Source organism: Cynocephalus volans, chromosome 9 (assembly GCF_027409185.1).
Source record: "Cynocephalus volans isolate mCynVol1 chromosome 9, mCynVol1.pri, whole genome shotgun sequence".
Taxonomy (NCBI): domain Eukaryota; kingdom Metazoa; phylum Chordata; class Mammalia; order Dermoptera; family Cynocephalidae; genus Cynocephalus; species Cynocephalus volans.
Genome location: NC_084468.1, coordinates 140,439,765 through 140,454,963, shown reverse-complemented (window position 1 = coordinate 140,454,963; position 15,199 = coordinate 140,439,765). Strand labels below are relative to the sequence as shown.

Here is a 15,199-nt window from a genome sequence, read left to right as displayed (position 1 = left end):
TATAGGATTGGAACCCATGGCCTTGGCGCTACCAGCACCGCACTCTCTCGAGTGAGCCACGGGGCTGGCCCCCAAAATACTTTTTTAATATAATAGATCCTTTTATTTTAAAATGTGATATTTCAAGTATGACTCTTCACCAAAAATTCACACCATATCTTGAGCATGTGTATGTGTGTGCACATGTGTGTGTAGGAGAGAGAGAGAGGGAGAGGAAGAAAGAGAGAGAAACTGCCTGGTTTTTATGATTATTGTGAAAGCTAGCTCTAGTTTTTATAAAGAAAGCTCTTTTACTACTGGATCATGTAGTTTCAGTGATCAAATTACAGGATCTTAAAGTCAACCCTCAAACAGTCAAAGTTAATGTTTAGCAAGCTAGAACAATGTACAAATAATCATATCTATCTGTTTGCATGTTTTATTCATTAGTATTTATGTGAAACATCTTTTAAAAAAACTCAACTTCCATAAACATTACTTGGATTATTGGCTTCTTTGATACTTATGTAAGATTTAGTTCATTTCTGACATTTCCCTATAATACTTCTAACAGACTGGGGTGAAGTATGATGCTGAGCCAGTGTTCTGCAGAGAAAAGTATAAATGGACAACGAGAATCAAGTGGCTTGACCTAAAGCATGAAGGAATGATATTTTTTAACAAAAAATAAAATAAAATGTTGTCAACATAAACTCCTGAGCTTTAGTCCTATACCTCCAAATGCCTGTCAGAAATTTCCATTAAGTGACCTGTTAATCTCAAATTGAAAAAACATCTAATATTGGAGTCCTAATCTTCTCCACTTAATGCCACCAAGTCTTCCATGTTCTTGGATCACTATTACTTAGGATAGAAACCTTGGAGTCAGTTTTGACTCCTCCTTTCCCCTTATCTTCTTACAGTCAATTCATGAGGATCTGGTCCCATTTTTTTTCTTTATACCAGGGGTTGAAAACTGGTGGGCCACAGGTCTGCATACATCTCTTTATGTGTGTATGCTTGCATGCATGTGCATATGCACATATGTACATATGTATGTATGTATTGGGCCAGAAAAGTTTTTTTAATTGAATCAAAATTAATTCCATTAAAATATTCACCCTTTGGGTGGGGCATACACTCTCTAGTTACTCATTGCTTTATCCTCTTCCATTTCTCCAGCTTTCTTCCTCTGCTCCTTTATTTTACAAAGTTTAATTGAATTGTTGAAGAATGGATTCAAATCTTGTGAGAAGATAAAAAATGAGATTGGGAACATCAGGGAATTCTTTAATTTGGATTTTCTAGTAATTTTATACAAGCAGTGGGGGTAATAACAATTTCTTTCTCTGAAAGTAGAATGAAGTATTCATAAATTCTTATACCCAGCAGTTCTAGCTAAAATGTAAATAATAGAAACTCTCTGTAGGCCCTCACATTTCTTTGGGGGATTATTATTTTTTTCTAGTAGGACTAATTACTATGAAAAAGAGCTACAATGATACAGGAGAGGATAGAAGGCTAAAGGGCTTATCTTTTTCCTCAGTTCAGGTGCGAATGTGACCTCCTTTGGAAAACAAGTTTTTGTGGTTTATCCCACCAGAATTCTCAGTTCATATCCCAGGCCACTATAGATTGAATGAACTCCCCAGATTCTGAGAATTTGATGGTACCATGACCTATAGGAAATCTGAGCCGTAGCTCTTCCCTCACTTATATGTCAAGCATTTTAGTTGCTATGATATGTGATTTGGTTTGAAAGAGGCAGGACTTGCCAATATTTGTAAACTCAAGAATTACTCCTGTTTTGTCCTCATATACCCAAAAGTCAGAGCCACAACACACTGAAACATCTGGATGAAGAAAACAACTAGGCAAAAATGTTGACAAAATCTCCATCTTCCTCTGATTTCTTTTTAAAAGTTCAGCCTAATGTATCTGTATGTGTTGCTGAAGTTTGGTTAAATTCAAATCAGTACTAGAAACTAACAACCACAAGTACTAAAAACTACCACTTATTATGAGGATAATTCTCCTTTACATACGTAAAGTTGAATCACTTAGAAAAAAACGTCAACATCTCTGAGTCAAAATGTGCTTCAGAAGAATTAGATTTTAAATGTGAAGTTCTGGGAATATTTTATCCAATTTATCTTGTTTTCTTTTTTTATTTGTACATAAAGTGTATTAAAATGTATGTTCAATAAATTTTAAGAGAGCTCTTTCAATAAGTGTCAAGTAAAAATTCGATGTAATAGGAAAGGTCTATGTAACAGTTTAATTTGCAGCCTTTTTTCTTTAGTAACATATGCAACTGATGACATCTTTTGTGTGGTTAAAATCTTCTGATACTAAATGCTTCATAGAATTGTAAGGATTAAATAAGTTAATATATGGAATAATTTAAGGTAGGGTCTAGCATTTAATAAACGCAAAATAAATATCAGTAATCATTATAAGTGACTCAGGGACAATGACGTTATCTTTGAATAAAAATACATTATTAATAATGACATGGTCTTAACTAAGATACAATTTTACAGGTGCTATCTGGCTGTCGGGATGAAGCCATTCTTTTCTACTTACATTACAGTCACATTTGAAGAAACTGATGGAACAGCTTGTAAATTGGTTTCATCACAGTGAAGCTCTAGACCTCGGCAAAAACATTGCGTGGGCACAGAACCAAGCACTGAATAAAGAGGAAGTGGTAAGAAGTAATGACAGTGAGGGACCAGGAAGAGGAGGGTGATGAAAAGAAAGAAATGAAAAGCTATGAGAAAATTATTTAGTACAAAAGTATATATCATGTCTTACCTACACAGTTTGGGCAATGCTTTAAACTGTTTCCAAAATTCTTTTAATTTAACCTTAAAATGGTGCTAGAACATTTAGAAGCATACACATTTACCAGCCTATGCATTTTTTAAAAAATAACAGACTCTTCATTTGTGGTAAAATGAATGAAATCATGTGCTCTTACGTCACCAAAGGGTGTCATGATAGTGAGCGATGGGGTTTAAAGTTCATATTAAAGCTGTTATTTAAAAATAAAGTATTTAATTTTGGATGCCCCTACTAGCCAGCCACACACACACAAAAAGTATTTTAAATAGCATAACCAAAACTTTTAATGGAGGATTAAGTAATTTTTAACTAGAAAGAAAGAGGAGAATTAAATGCTAAATGAAAAAATAAATAAAATAATAAACACTAAATATTAGTATTGGTAGATAGGTTTTTTGGGGGGGGGGAGATTCAGTAGTTCTTCAAAGGATATTTTTGGATTTTTTTTAATGATCTTCCTTTGGCTTATGTAAGGGTGAAAAAGGTCTAAAACTTCATTTATGGGAGTGAACATTTTTTCTGCACAGCCATTCCATTTTCACTGATGTTGGATATTGAAAAGAGAGGGAGAATGGGATGCAAGCTTTTGGCTATTTTGTGGACTGTAGTGATAGTCTTAAGGATGTTATTCAATATACCTGAGGTCTCCTAGAGACTTGAAATGGTGTGTAATGGGATTATTATTCAGTATAATACGTATAATCTGATTCTGGCATTTTCTTTTTCTTTCTTTCTTTTTTTTTTTTTTTGCTGCTGTCCTGTGCGGGGATCAGAGCCCCTTGACCTTGGTGTGATAACACTGCGCTGTAACTAACTGAGCTAACCAGCCAGCCCCTGATTTCTGTCTTAATGGGTAATGGACAATTACTGAAAACAATGAGGAATGCCTCTCCTCTACATTTACTTCTGGAGCCCTAAACTATGTAGCAAGAGTTACGGACTCAAATGTCTACAAGGGTCAGGCAAAGTGGGTGTAGACTGTGTCCAGATGTCCAAGTGGAACAGCTTCTCCTAGCTGTTGTCATATCAGAATAGGAACATGTGTAGCCAAGTCTACCAATTCCTCAGAGAAGCCAGAAATACAATGTTTTAAAATGATAATCGCTAATTTAAAACATTTAAAAACATCATAGGAAAAGCAAAACTTTGTATGGTAATTTTCCGCCTGCAGGCTTCCAGTTTCAGAGCTTTACCTTAAAGCTTCCAGAGAGTAAGCAAGTGTCTCAGTGGAGAAGTAGAGACTTCTGTGCATGACTGCTAGTGAGCACGTTTGGCACAGCCTTTGAGCTAGTAAAGTGCACTTTTGCTCAGGTATGGGGTGACAGGTGTTTTTCCTCTCCTCCCAAATAGCTCTAGAGACTCCTTTATAGGGTTACAAGAGATCAAAACCATAACTTTGATTTAGTGTTTTATGTAAACAGAGTATCTGCCAAGAACTTTTAAATAGTTTTATAGTTGTAAGTACCCATTTTGGTTATGGATCTCTGAAAATTGATTCTGTCTCCTTAAGTTAAAGTCATATTTCATATGTGAGTGTACGTTTTTGTGTAGGGATGGGCTGATGAAAGTTGGGAAGGAAGACGAAGATTCTGAGAATGAGAGAGTAGGAAGGGCAGAAATGGAAGGCAGTGAAATCAACATTAATTCCAGTATGTTTTTTCCACATATATAGATTGAATTAAGATAATCCATATATATTCATTACAGGGTTATCTGGAATAGCGAAAAATGAAAACAAAAACCAAAAAACAACACATAAAACAATAAAGGAATGATTAAAAACACATAAAACAACAAAAGAATGATTAAGTAAATTATGTCACAAAATATACAGAATATTTTAAAAGAGCTTGTAATAACATAGATACCTGATTATGCTAAAATGCTAACTAAAAATTTGATGCAAATGGTTTGTATAGGAAATTTCAACTATATTAAAATTTTAAAAAATGAGTAATACACCAACAAGTTAATGCTGGTAGCATCTGAGTGGTGAAATTATGACTGAGTAAATAATTCTTTCCATCTCTGTACTTTCCAAATTCTTCAAATTTTAGCTTTGTTAATGTACTGGTTAATCATAGATATTACATTTTCCATGATGTTGCTCTTGAGAGGTGTCTTTAAAAGGGGAATTTCTCAACATTTTTTCATCTAGCCAAAACTGATTATAAGCCATTCTCAGTTTAATTTCCAATAAATCCCTATAGTAATCTGATTTAAATAAAATGGCACAATAGGAATCTTAATTTGTTTCACCCCCAGATTTTACACTACACTTGCCATTCCATTTTTATATTGCTTCCAAGTTTGAAAAAGGTATTTAATTATTAATTGCAACCTCCCCAAATTGTCTTTAAAGAACTCTAGCTAAAAATTATGTATTCATATTTTGCTAAGTACTGATTGAAAAAAAATACTTTTGTATTTTTTGGTATATTACTTACTGTGTAGCTTCATTTATCTTATGTAATTATATTTCTTCCAGAGTATGGGATCAGGCAAATATTATTTCTCTTGCTGACTTGATCTGTTTTTTTTTTCTCCCCATTTGTTTGTTTTTGCTTTACAAACCAGACTATAAAAGTCATGTAACCCATTATTTTTCCTCTTTGACCTAATGGCTACAAAATTAAGAACTAACTTTGGATGCAGCTGCTGAACTTTTCTCAAAGAGGATTTTCTTATGCAATTTTTCTTTGTCATTCCCCTTCCCATTTTCCACTTAACTTTTGTCTTTCATATCATGTTAATGGTTTAAGTCTGTTAGTAGCCATATTTTAATTGTAGGTTGCCAAAAATCTTTTTGAGAACAAGGTGAGATATAAAAAGATTCAAATAAAATTTAAAAAATGAAAAGAACACAATATACATTAAAAGAAAAAGAAAATAAAAACTGTGTTTTGAAATAACATGGCTTAATTCATTTTTTTCCCCATTATATTAGCAGTTAAATCAAACCTGTTTTTTTTTTCTTCCCCCAAAGCTTTTGGCTTTTTAATGATCAAATTATTTGGTTTCTATCCTCTGGGAGGCAGGTGCGGTGCTGAGACAGCTTGCTGAGTAAACTGCGAGACTCATGGAAGGATGAATATCCTCTTAAATTGGGATTGTTAGCAGTCTTTGTACTAATCTCATTGAGTAGTGAAGACAAAAAAAAATTAAAAATTAAAAAGTTAGACTTTATTATTTGTGGTAGAACATAAAAAAATATGGTAAATAATTCCTCCCTTAACCCCTGATTTTTAACCAAGGTTTTGAAAAGCTAGGGTCAAAATTACAGCTCCAATTACATTTGCATAATTTATTAGAATAGACAAAACTTATTTGAAAGAAATTATTTTTATAGCTCTTCCTGATCTAAAATATCGTAGAGTTAATCCTGAAATTTATAACTTTCCACACCTCCTCCAGTGTTTTTGTAAGATTTTGGTATATGACTAAACAGAGCAGGTTATAATTAATAAGTCTTTTGTAGCTCTAATGTATAGCTTGGACCCCAGAAAATTTTTTATTTGCAAATGTTAAAATCCAAACAGCTTCTCTGCTCTTCTATTTGTCTGTTTCTTTACATCAGCATTTATAGTGATTGTGAAAATAGAACTCATATAAAATAGCAACCCTGACTGACATTAATCTTGTTTACAACAATATCTGACACAATTTATTACTTTTACACTTAAGATCCTTGAATCATTTAAAAATAAAATTCCCAATTTAAGGCTGCATCTCTAAAAGAGTTTGCAACTAGAAAACTGTAATTAACCTCTTTTTCAAAAAAAAAAAAAGAATGCTGGATCCAGCTTTTAAAAACATGATGTCTTATTACAAACTCATGGAAAAGGAGACTCGACTGCTCTGATACTTACGGCATTCAGATGTTTCTGCCTCAAAGGGATATGGGGGAGTCATTTTGTAGGAACCAGCCAAATATTTTTCCAGTTGCAAAGCCCATCCATTGTTGTCTCCTAAAATAAAAACCGGAGAGCAGAAAAGTTCAAGAAAACAGAAATATTCTGGTGTATTGGGAAAAATAAGGTCCTTTCTTTAAAATGAGCCAATGAGTCTCCAACAGTGAGATAAGCATCATTGGGGAACTTGCTACAAATGTGACTTTCTGGGCCCCCACCTGGAGATCTTGATTTCGTAGGTCTGTGGTGGGCTCCTTAGTCTCCATGCTTAATAAGCACTATGGGAGATTCTTCAGCAAGTATATTTGAACCACACTTTCAGAAGCAGTATTTTAGGAATACTGAAATATGGCACGCTCTTCTTAGCATTTTAATTGTTTCCCTGAAATTTATCCTTAAAACTGATACTGGATATGTATGAACATGGATAGATGGTCATGATGATTACATTTTAAAAAGGAAAGAAAATATGACCAGGGCGATGTCATTTCTTTCTTTTAATTTATTTATTTGTTTTTAGATTTTTTGAAATCTTTTTTATTGAGGGATAATTGACATACAATAAAGTGCACGTATTTCAAGTGCACAGTTTGATAAATTTTGACAAATGCATGCACCTGTAAAGCCATCACCACAATCAAGGTAGAGAACATACTCATCACCCCCAAACTTCCTCATGCCCCTGGCATCCCTCCCCGTGGCCCTCCTACCTCTCCCTGTCCCTAAACAACTACGGGTTTGCTTTCCTTTTTAAAAATTTTGATTTGATTTGATTCGATCATTATACTGTGTAAATATTTTTTGTGGCCCTTTACCGATCTTTCCTTGACCCCACCTCCTCCCGCTTTCCCACTTCTGGTGTCCTCAGTTCTGTTCTCTCCTTTTCAGAGTTCATGGAATTATTATGACTGTTTCTTTCTTTCTTTCTCTTTTCCTTCCTTCCTTCCCTCCCTCCCTCCCTCCCTCCCTCCCTCCTTTCTTTCTTTCTTTCTTTCTTTCTTTCTTTCTTTCTTTCTTTCTTTCTTTCTTTCTTTCTTTCTTTCTTTCTTTCTTTCTTTCTTTCTTTCCTTCCTTCCTTCCTTCCTTCCTTCCTTCCTTCCTTCCTTCCTTCCTTCCTTTTCTCTCTCTCTCTCTCTCTCTCTCTCTCTCTCTCTCTCTTTCTTTCAGCTTCCGCTTCTGATTGAGGACATGTGGTATTTCTCTTTCTGTGCCTGGCTTATTTCACTTGACATCATTTTCTCTAAGTTTATCCATGTTTCTGTGAAAGGCGGGATTTCATTCCTTTTTATGGCAGAGTAGTATTCCATTGTGTACATATACCACATTTCCCTTATCCAGTCATCTGTTGATAGACATTTAGGTCACTTCCAACTCCTAGCTGTTGTAAATAGAGCTGCAATGAACATGGGATTGCAGCTATCCCTCCGACATGATGATTTCCATTCCTTTGGCTATACATCCAGCAGTGGCATTGCTGGATCGTGTGGCAGTTCTATCTGTACTTGTTTGAGGAATGTCCATCCTGTTTTCCATAATGGCTGCATGAATTTACAGTCCCACCAACAGTGTAGGAGGGTTCTCCTTTCTCCGTATCCTTGTTAGCATTTGTTATTCCCTGTCTTTTTGGTAATAGCCAGTCTAACTGGGGTGAGACAATATTTCAATGTGGTTTTGATTTGCATTTCCGTGATGCTTAGTGATGCTGAGCGTTTTCTCATGTGTTTGTTGGCCATTTCTATAGCTTCCTTTGAGAAATGTCTATTCAGCTCCTTTGCCCAGTTTTAAAAAGGCACCAACTTATTCAAAGTAATTATTCTCTGGGTGCTTATATATTTTCTCATTTTATTATTTAATATTAAATTCCTATATCACTTAAAAAAACAGAAAATAATAAAAGTTTTTATGGGGGTGGGGGAGAAGATATTTTTCCTCACAAAATTCCTGATGATTTTTAGCTATTTTAAACATGAGACCATGAAGTCAATCATGTGATAGGATGGACTGGTGAATGGGCATGTAGAAGCAGTTTCTCTGGAGATCTTTGCAGGGGATACAAGCCTTCATTCTCTTGGGGGAGTTTGAATGTGATACTTTCTAGAGCTTCTAAATTTTTTTCTGCTTGCTGCTAAGACTCTTTAAGGATGCCCAAACAGAGAGAGAAATCATAAACATTTGTTCTATTTCTGTAAGTTAGTATTAAATCTAGCATTGATTTTATAAATTATTTCTGCCATAGACAGTTCTTGGAGTGGCTTTGGAATGACCCAGTTCTTCCCAATTTCTTGCTGTAGTTCTCAAGAATAACTGTAGAACGTGCTGGGAGTGCAATATCCTGAGACATTTCAGGGAGGAAATGCCTGAAATAGCCCAGACCTTATTCCTGTCCTTCCCAGGGAATGTAACATCTTGAGATAGGGAGGAACTGCCTGGGACAGTTGGGCTTGGTTCCTCTCTCCCATGGGAACAGCTTGTCCTTCAAAGCCTTTCCCAGTGAGTCCCATGGCCCCCGAGATCCAAAACTCAGGGTGTGCTGCCTTTCAGAGTCTCTCAGCTGTGCTGCAAGTGGAGCACACACAGTTGCAGTGAAACTCTATTCGCACACAGGCAGCCTTTTTGAGCCTTGGGGATCCAGCCCCCAGTGGATCCTATGCTTCTGCTGTCCCTTGCTGACTATCTGTAAGTAAGAAATTTGCTTCATGTAACTTGTTGCGTATGAGCATGTTCTGTCTTATGGGACTCAGACAAGTTGGCAACCGGTGAACAGTGAACTTGCTTTGTACCATATCCCTATAATTCATATTTGAGACTTGAATTCAGATATTAAAACCTTGTTCAGTTGCACGGATTTGGTAAAACTGACTTCATCATATCCATGGTTTCAACTCTGATCAGTGGACTTTCAGATTATGTCTTCAGCTCACTCTTTTTCTGCTGTATAACATGCACTTGGTTTACTACAGGCACCTCAAACTCAACATTTCCAAAATGGAACTCACTATCTTTTCTTGTACAAACTTTTTACTCCCTAAATTCTCTGAGTTTGTGAATGTTCCCCACAATCTATCAAACTTCCCAAAACAGAAAAGTTAAGTGACAAAAAAAAAAAAAAGTCACATAAATTACACTTACAGTTTCCTGGAATGATGTGCCAATGAGAAGTCTGGACTCTGGCAAAGTGGTTGCTATGACAAGTCATTAGAATGAAAGCAAGAAATGTCAAAGGTTGTGGAGTGGGATGGCTAAGGAACTAGCTCTGGAGAAATTAAAGAAAGAAGACAAGCTCGGGGATTTACATGATCAGCTCACAAAAGTTCAGAAAACCAGGGATCTTCCATGACCATCTTAAGATAATTTTTTATCTCTTGTGGCCTTAGGTCAGGGCTGGTGTAGCCCCCAAGTATATGGAATCTGATCCAGTGAGTTGTAAGTTACAATATAAGTTCAATTAACATTTTGCCATATCTTTTTTCTTTTTTTAATTTTATTTTGTCGATATACATTGTGGTTGATTATCGTTGCCCCTTACCAAAACCTCCCTCCCTCCTCCCTCCCCTCCCTCCCTTGCCATATCTTTTAAGTGAACATAAAACACTGATTTGAAAAGAAAAGAATCCTGTGAATTGTATTGGGACATTTGTATGTGTTTAGTTGAATCTGAGTACCCTAAATCCCCATCCCACCTAGCCTCTCTTGCCAGCAGAAGCAGCTCTCTTTTCCTATCTGAAGAGGTTAGTGGTAGTTTGCTTGAAGACATGCTGGTTCCTTTTCTTGAGGTAAGTACTCGTAGGTTGCCAGCTCTCCTCAGGCTCTTTCACTACTATGCTTCTTTGCTTCCCAACCTACTATAACTAGAGTCAGATCCCATAACACCCCAGAAGACAAGTAAAAGTTGAACTTAGAAAGAGAAGATTGACATACCAAAAGGTTTTGTTATTTTATATAAGCAGAAACCCAAGGAATTTGTGAGACAATGGTTTCTAAGAGTGCTAGACCTGGAGGCAGGAATATGACTCTAGATCGGGCAAAGCTAAGTAATATGGGCAACCTACCAGAGGCTCTGGGTTCAGTGTGCTAGCTCAAGCAGGAGTTTGCTAGATCATTGACTGAATTTTGAACTCATTGTTGGCCCAGGCTACATAAAGTTGAGAGGCAAATGCATATAAATGTTGGGTCACCAAAGGAATAGATCATGAGGGACATGGCCAATGTATTGTACAACTGCTGTGGACCCATAGTAGAGGATACTATAGATGGACTCACTCAATCTTCATTCGACTCCCACTTCATTGGCATGTTCTTGCACAGCACAGACTGAAAAACCTAAAGCAACACTTCATATATGTATGAAAAGCTTAAAACAACATTTCATACTCACATACGCACATATATGTGCGTGCGTGAGTGCGCGCGCGCGCGTGTGTGTGTGTATGTGTGTGTGTATGGCCAGGTCATGGGATGTATTCACATGTATTTTGGTTGGTAGAAAAGAAGTAGGTATAAGGTTGTTTTCCTGCTGCTGTGTCTAAAACAGAGACATAGTGTTCAGGAGCAATTGTGGCAGTGGCAGCGCATTTCAGGTATTACCGGCTTTGTGGGTGGCAAGAAGCAGTTATCTCGGGGGCATGGGCCAGCAGGTGGTGGCAGCGATGGTGGTATGCTCTGGGATTCAATAGCACTGATGGGGCCTTGCTCACCCTGACTCTTCCAGCCCTTTAGAGAATTTTGTAAATATCAAATTTCTGTTTAACATACCTAGAGAGGTTTCTGTCTTTTCCATTAAATCCTGATAGATACAGGGACTGATTGAATTATTTGATTAAAATATGGCTTAAATATGACTGGATATTTAGTTAATTTGGGGAGCTCAAGTGGAATCACATGAGGGAGAACAAAGCAACCTATTTTTTCTGAACCCATGAGTTTCGGTGTAGTTTAGGTTTTTGGTCCCACTACAGCAATGTTGGTGGTGACATTTTTTAGCACCTGCCATATGGGTTCTGGGGATAGGATCAGGAGCTGTATCAAACATTCTGCTCTACTGGACTCCAGAATTGTCTATTTGTTTCCTTGGCTGTAAAGTTTTGAAGTTTATGGCATTGGACTGTCCCCCTTCCCTGGTTTGGCAAAGTTTGTTGACTTTTTGGCAAGTTTTTACTTGGTTCATGTCTTTAGATATAAGAAAGGAGAGTTCTATGAGAGATTTCAATTCCTCCATTTTAACAGAAAAGTTCAATACTAACATTTACCACTGAGAGAAAGCATATTTAGCAAGTGCCTACTATATTGTACCAGGAACTTTATTTTATCCTCATAATAACACTATTTAATTATTAATATCATCTGTATTTACAGATGGAGAAGTTGATTCTGAGAAGTTTAGGTAATTTAAGAAACAATATTATTAAAAATAACTAAAAAATTAAAATAATAAAATTATTTTTGTATTTTCTTTTCCAGGCCAAATAAATTATTTAATGAGTTCATATTCTACCTATAGAAATCTGACTTTTGTGTGACATCAGCTTCAAATATATAGCTATTATTATTTGTTATCTACTTTTCTGTTGTCTGTTTCAGTTCTGTTTTTGAGGTTCTTACATCAGAATTGTGTGAATTATACAAAAATTCATCTAAATAACAACCAGAAGTAGTTATTAACTGGAACTGCAATTCATCATTTGTTTTTATTCATGGAATCAATGAAAGTATTGCCAAAAAAATTTACCAATAAATTAATTTTTACATTAATGTTATGAAACTGTTGTGTATTTATAAATGTAACAAATAAAACATGTTCAATAGTCATTTGGCTCTGGCTATGCTGAGGCACTGATTATTCTCATAAACAAATCTTTTGTGTATCTGCAGAGCACAAGTGAGAAGTGGGCTTGAAAAGGTGTGAAGTGTCTAACTTTTCTGGGTGCCAGTGCCCTGTTTCACTTTGAGGGAGGAGGAGGTGTCTCTCATGTTCATGTTCCTGTTACTGAAACATCCACCTATACCCCAGAAACAGCGATGGAAATTAGGTGAGGTGACAGCGTGCTAGAACTTGGGGCTGTTTTTGTGGGTGGTGTCTTATTGCTGCTGTGAATTTCATGAGATGAGTGGTTGGGTGACTGCCGGAAGATGCTGGTTTTCTTCCACTCTGCTTCTTTAGCAGGCTCTGTGTTTAACTGAGCTTTTAGAAATAGATTCTTTCAATTTGCCACATTTTTATCATTAACAGATAGTGCAGTGCTTAAAACAATGGGCTGTGTGCCTTTTCCTAGTCCTATGTCCTTTGCCATTGCTCTCCCGCTCTTTGTCTATTTCAGGAGGTCCATTATCCATGCCTTGGTTGCCCATTCTAGTCCAACAAACCAGATGATGTAGTTTATGCTTCTTCTCTTTTGCCATTTTTTTTTCTTTTTTTTGAGTGGCTGGCTGGTGCATGGATCTGAACCCATGACCTTGGTGTTACAAGGCTGTGCTCTAACCAACTTAGCTAACCAGCCAGTCCTCTCTTTCTCTTTTAAAATCCTACTCCCTTTCTCTCCTTTTCTACTTCATTATACCTTATCTCTCTCTCTCTCTCTCTCTCACACACACACACTCAAATGCACACACACACAGTTGGGGAAAAAAGAGGGAACAGGACAAACCTGTGCATACTTCCCCATGTCAGAGTGTATATTTGGTGGAGACATCTCTTTTTAAATAGCAACATCTCCAAACTAACAAGCTTTTCAGTAATTAGTTTTTACCTTCCTTTCTGCCCTCCCAGAGCATTTTGTTCTTTCTACCCGTTACTTCCTCCCACCAGAAGGCAGGAATATAGAACAGAGGAAATGTAGCCAAAATTTTAAAGTTGGAAAGTTAGCATTTTTAAGAAAATAGCTTTTGGTATGTGTGTTTCTATATTTTAAACCTTGTATCCTTCATATTTTAAGGATGCACGGGCAGTGAGCAGAGTAGTTTTTCTTACTTTAGTAACTATTCCACTGAAATTGGATCCTCTGATTTTTCTTGAGGCAACCCAGGGTGTTGTAAAGAGCACTGTATTAAAAGAATATTGCATTAGAGGACCTGGTTTCCAGCATGTATTAGTAGTACTATACAAATAGCATTAAGTAAAAAATATTTTTACTAAAAATGAGATTTTTTAAGCTAAAAAAGTTGTGAATAAAAATTAATGACATAGGTCAAGAAAAATCTGGTCTTGCACGTTGCATGAACTCAATAGATATTTGCTGATTGAATAAATGAATGACTGGAGATCTGCCCTTAAAGATGCTTCAGAGGAAACTCAGTCCTCCTTATGCTAAAATAAAATTTGGAAACTGGGGCACTTATGAAAACATACAGTTTTTCAGGCTTCTCCACTGCAGATTCTGATTTATTTGGTCAGAATGGGGTCTGGGGATCTATATTTTCTGTAAGTGCCTTAGGTAAGTTTAGAGCAAGGTTTGGAGGAACTGCATCATGGGATTTGCCCCAGTCAACTAGAAGCCTTCGCACGTTGCAGTGGAGGGCAGCTAGATTTAGTAACAGAAAAATCCTTTCAATCAGAGGGTGCATATCTCCTTTGTTTAGCAAAGTTGCTGATTGTTGACAGTCAGCTTAAGATCTTCCATTAATGCCGGTGGTCCTCAATTTAAGGGTATGTTGCTTGTAACTCTCTTATGACACTATGTCTGCTTCATACTATGCTTATTTAAGTATGTATTTTATCTCCTTGTGTGCGCATGGTAGGAAATAATCTTAACCTATGTATTTTTACATACCTCAGTGATTACTAAGGTACTTTTAATATAATTAAATTATGGTTCTTACTCTCATAAAGAGCATAAAGTATATAAAATGCTACAACATTACTTTATTTGTGCTAAGCACTAGTTATAGGTTAGCTCAATGGGAAAGTGGGTTAGACACACCAATTTGAATTCTGGAGAGCGCATCTCCCTTCCCCGTGTTGTCAAATTCCCCTGGCACTAGCAATGGAGGATGAGGGCAAGGTATGAGGTTTAGTTGGGAATGGGAAAGGTCCAAGTTTCTTGGATGCACTAACTTGTCATGGTGCTATATCAGGCTTTCCTCAGATAGTGTCCCAGGATTCTTCTTGAGAAGAGAGTTTGGTGATAAAATGTGTTTGGGACATGCTGCCTTTTATATCCCCACTTGGAATTAGTAATGCATGCTAGCATAATGAAACAGGAACTCAGGCACTAAAGAAATAGCTTTAATTTTGCTTAACGCTTTTTATATGACACCTTTTAATACATTTTGGAAAAAGTGTTTGCTTTTGCATTTGTACAAGAAAGAGTGTCTGTCTAGATCAGTAGTTTTCAAAGTGTAGATCTGGGACCAGCAGCAGTATCACCTGGGACTTGAAAGAAGAGCAAGTTCTGGGGACTCGCTCCAGAGGCACTGAAGCAGAGACTGCAGATGGGGCCAAGCAATCCGTGTTTTAATAAGCCCCCTCC

At 36.5% G+C, this 15,199-nt stretch overlaps 1 protein-coding gene across 3 annotated transcripts in view; it reads right to left on the bottom strand.

Annotated features, from left to right (window-relative positions):
- RXFP1 (relaxin family peptide receptor 1) overlaps positions 1-15,199 on the bottom strand; it is a 77,269-nt gene that overhangs the window by 46,509 nt on the left and 15,561 nt on the right. For 2 of the 3 annotated variants that reach the window (XM_063108262.1, XM_063108264.1), the window contains exons 2-3: positions 6,696-6,794; positions 2,566-2,671 (exon numbers count right to left, since the gene is read on the bottom strand). In XM_063108262.1, the coding sequence (XP_062964332.1) occupies positions 2,566-2,671; positions 6,696-6,738 (149 nt within the window). In that variant the 5' untranslated portion in view covers positions 6,739-6,794. Of the gene's footprint in view, positions 1-2,565; positions 2,753-6,695; positions 6,795-15,199 lie in introns of all 3 variants that reach the window. The other variant, XM_063108261.1, reaches the window with a different exon arrangement.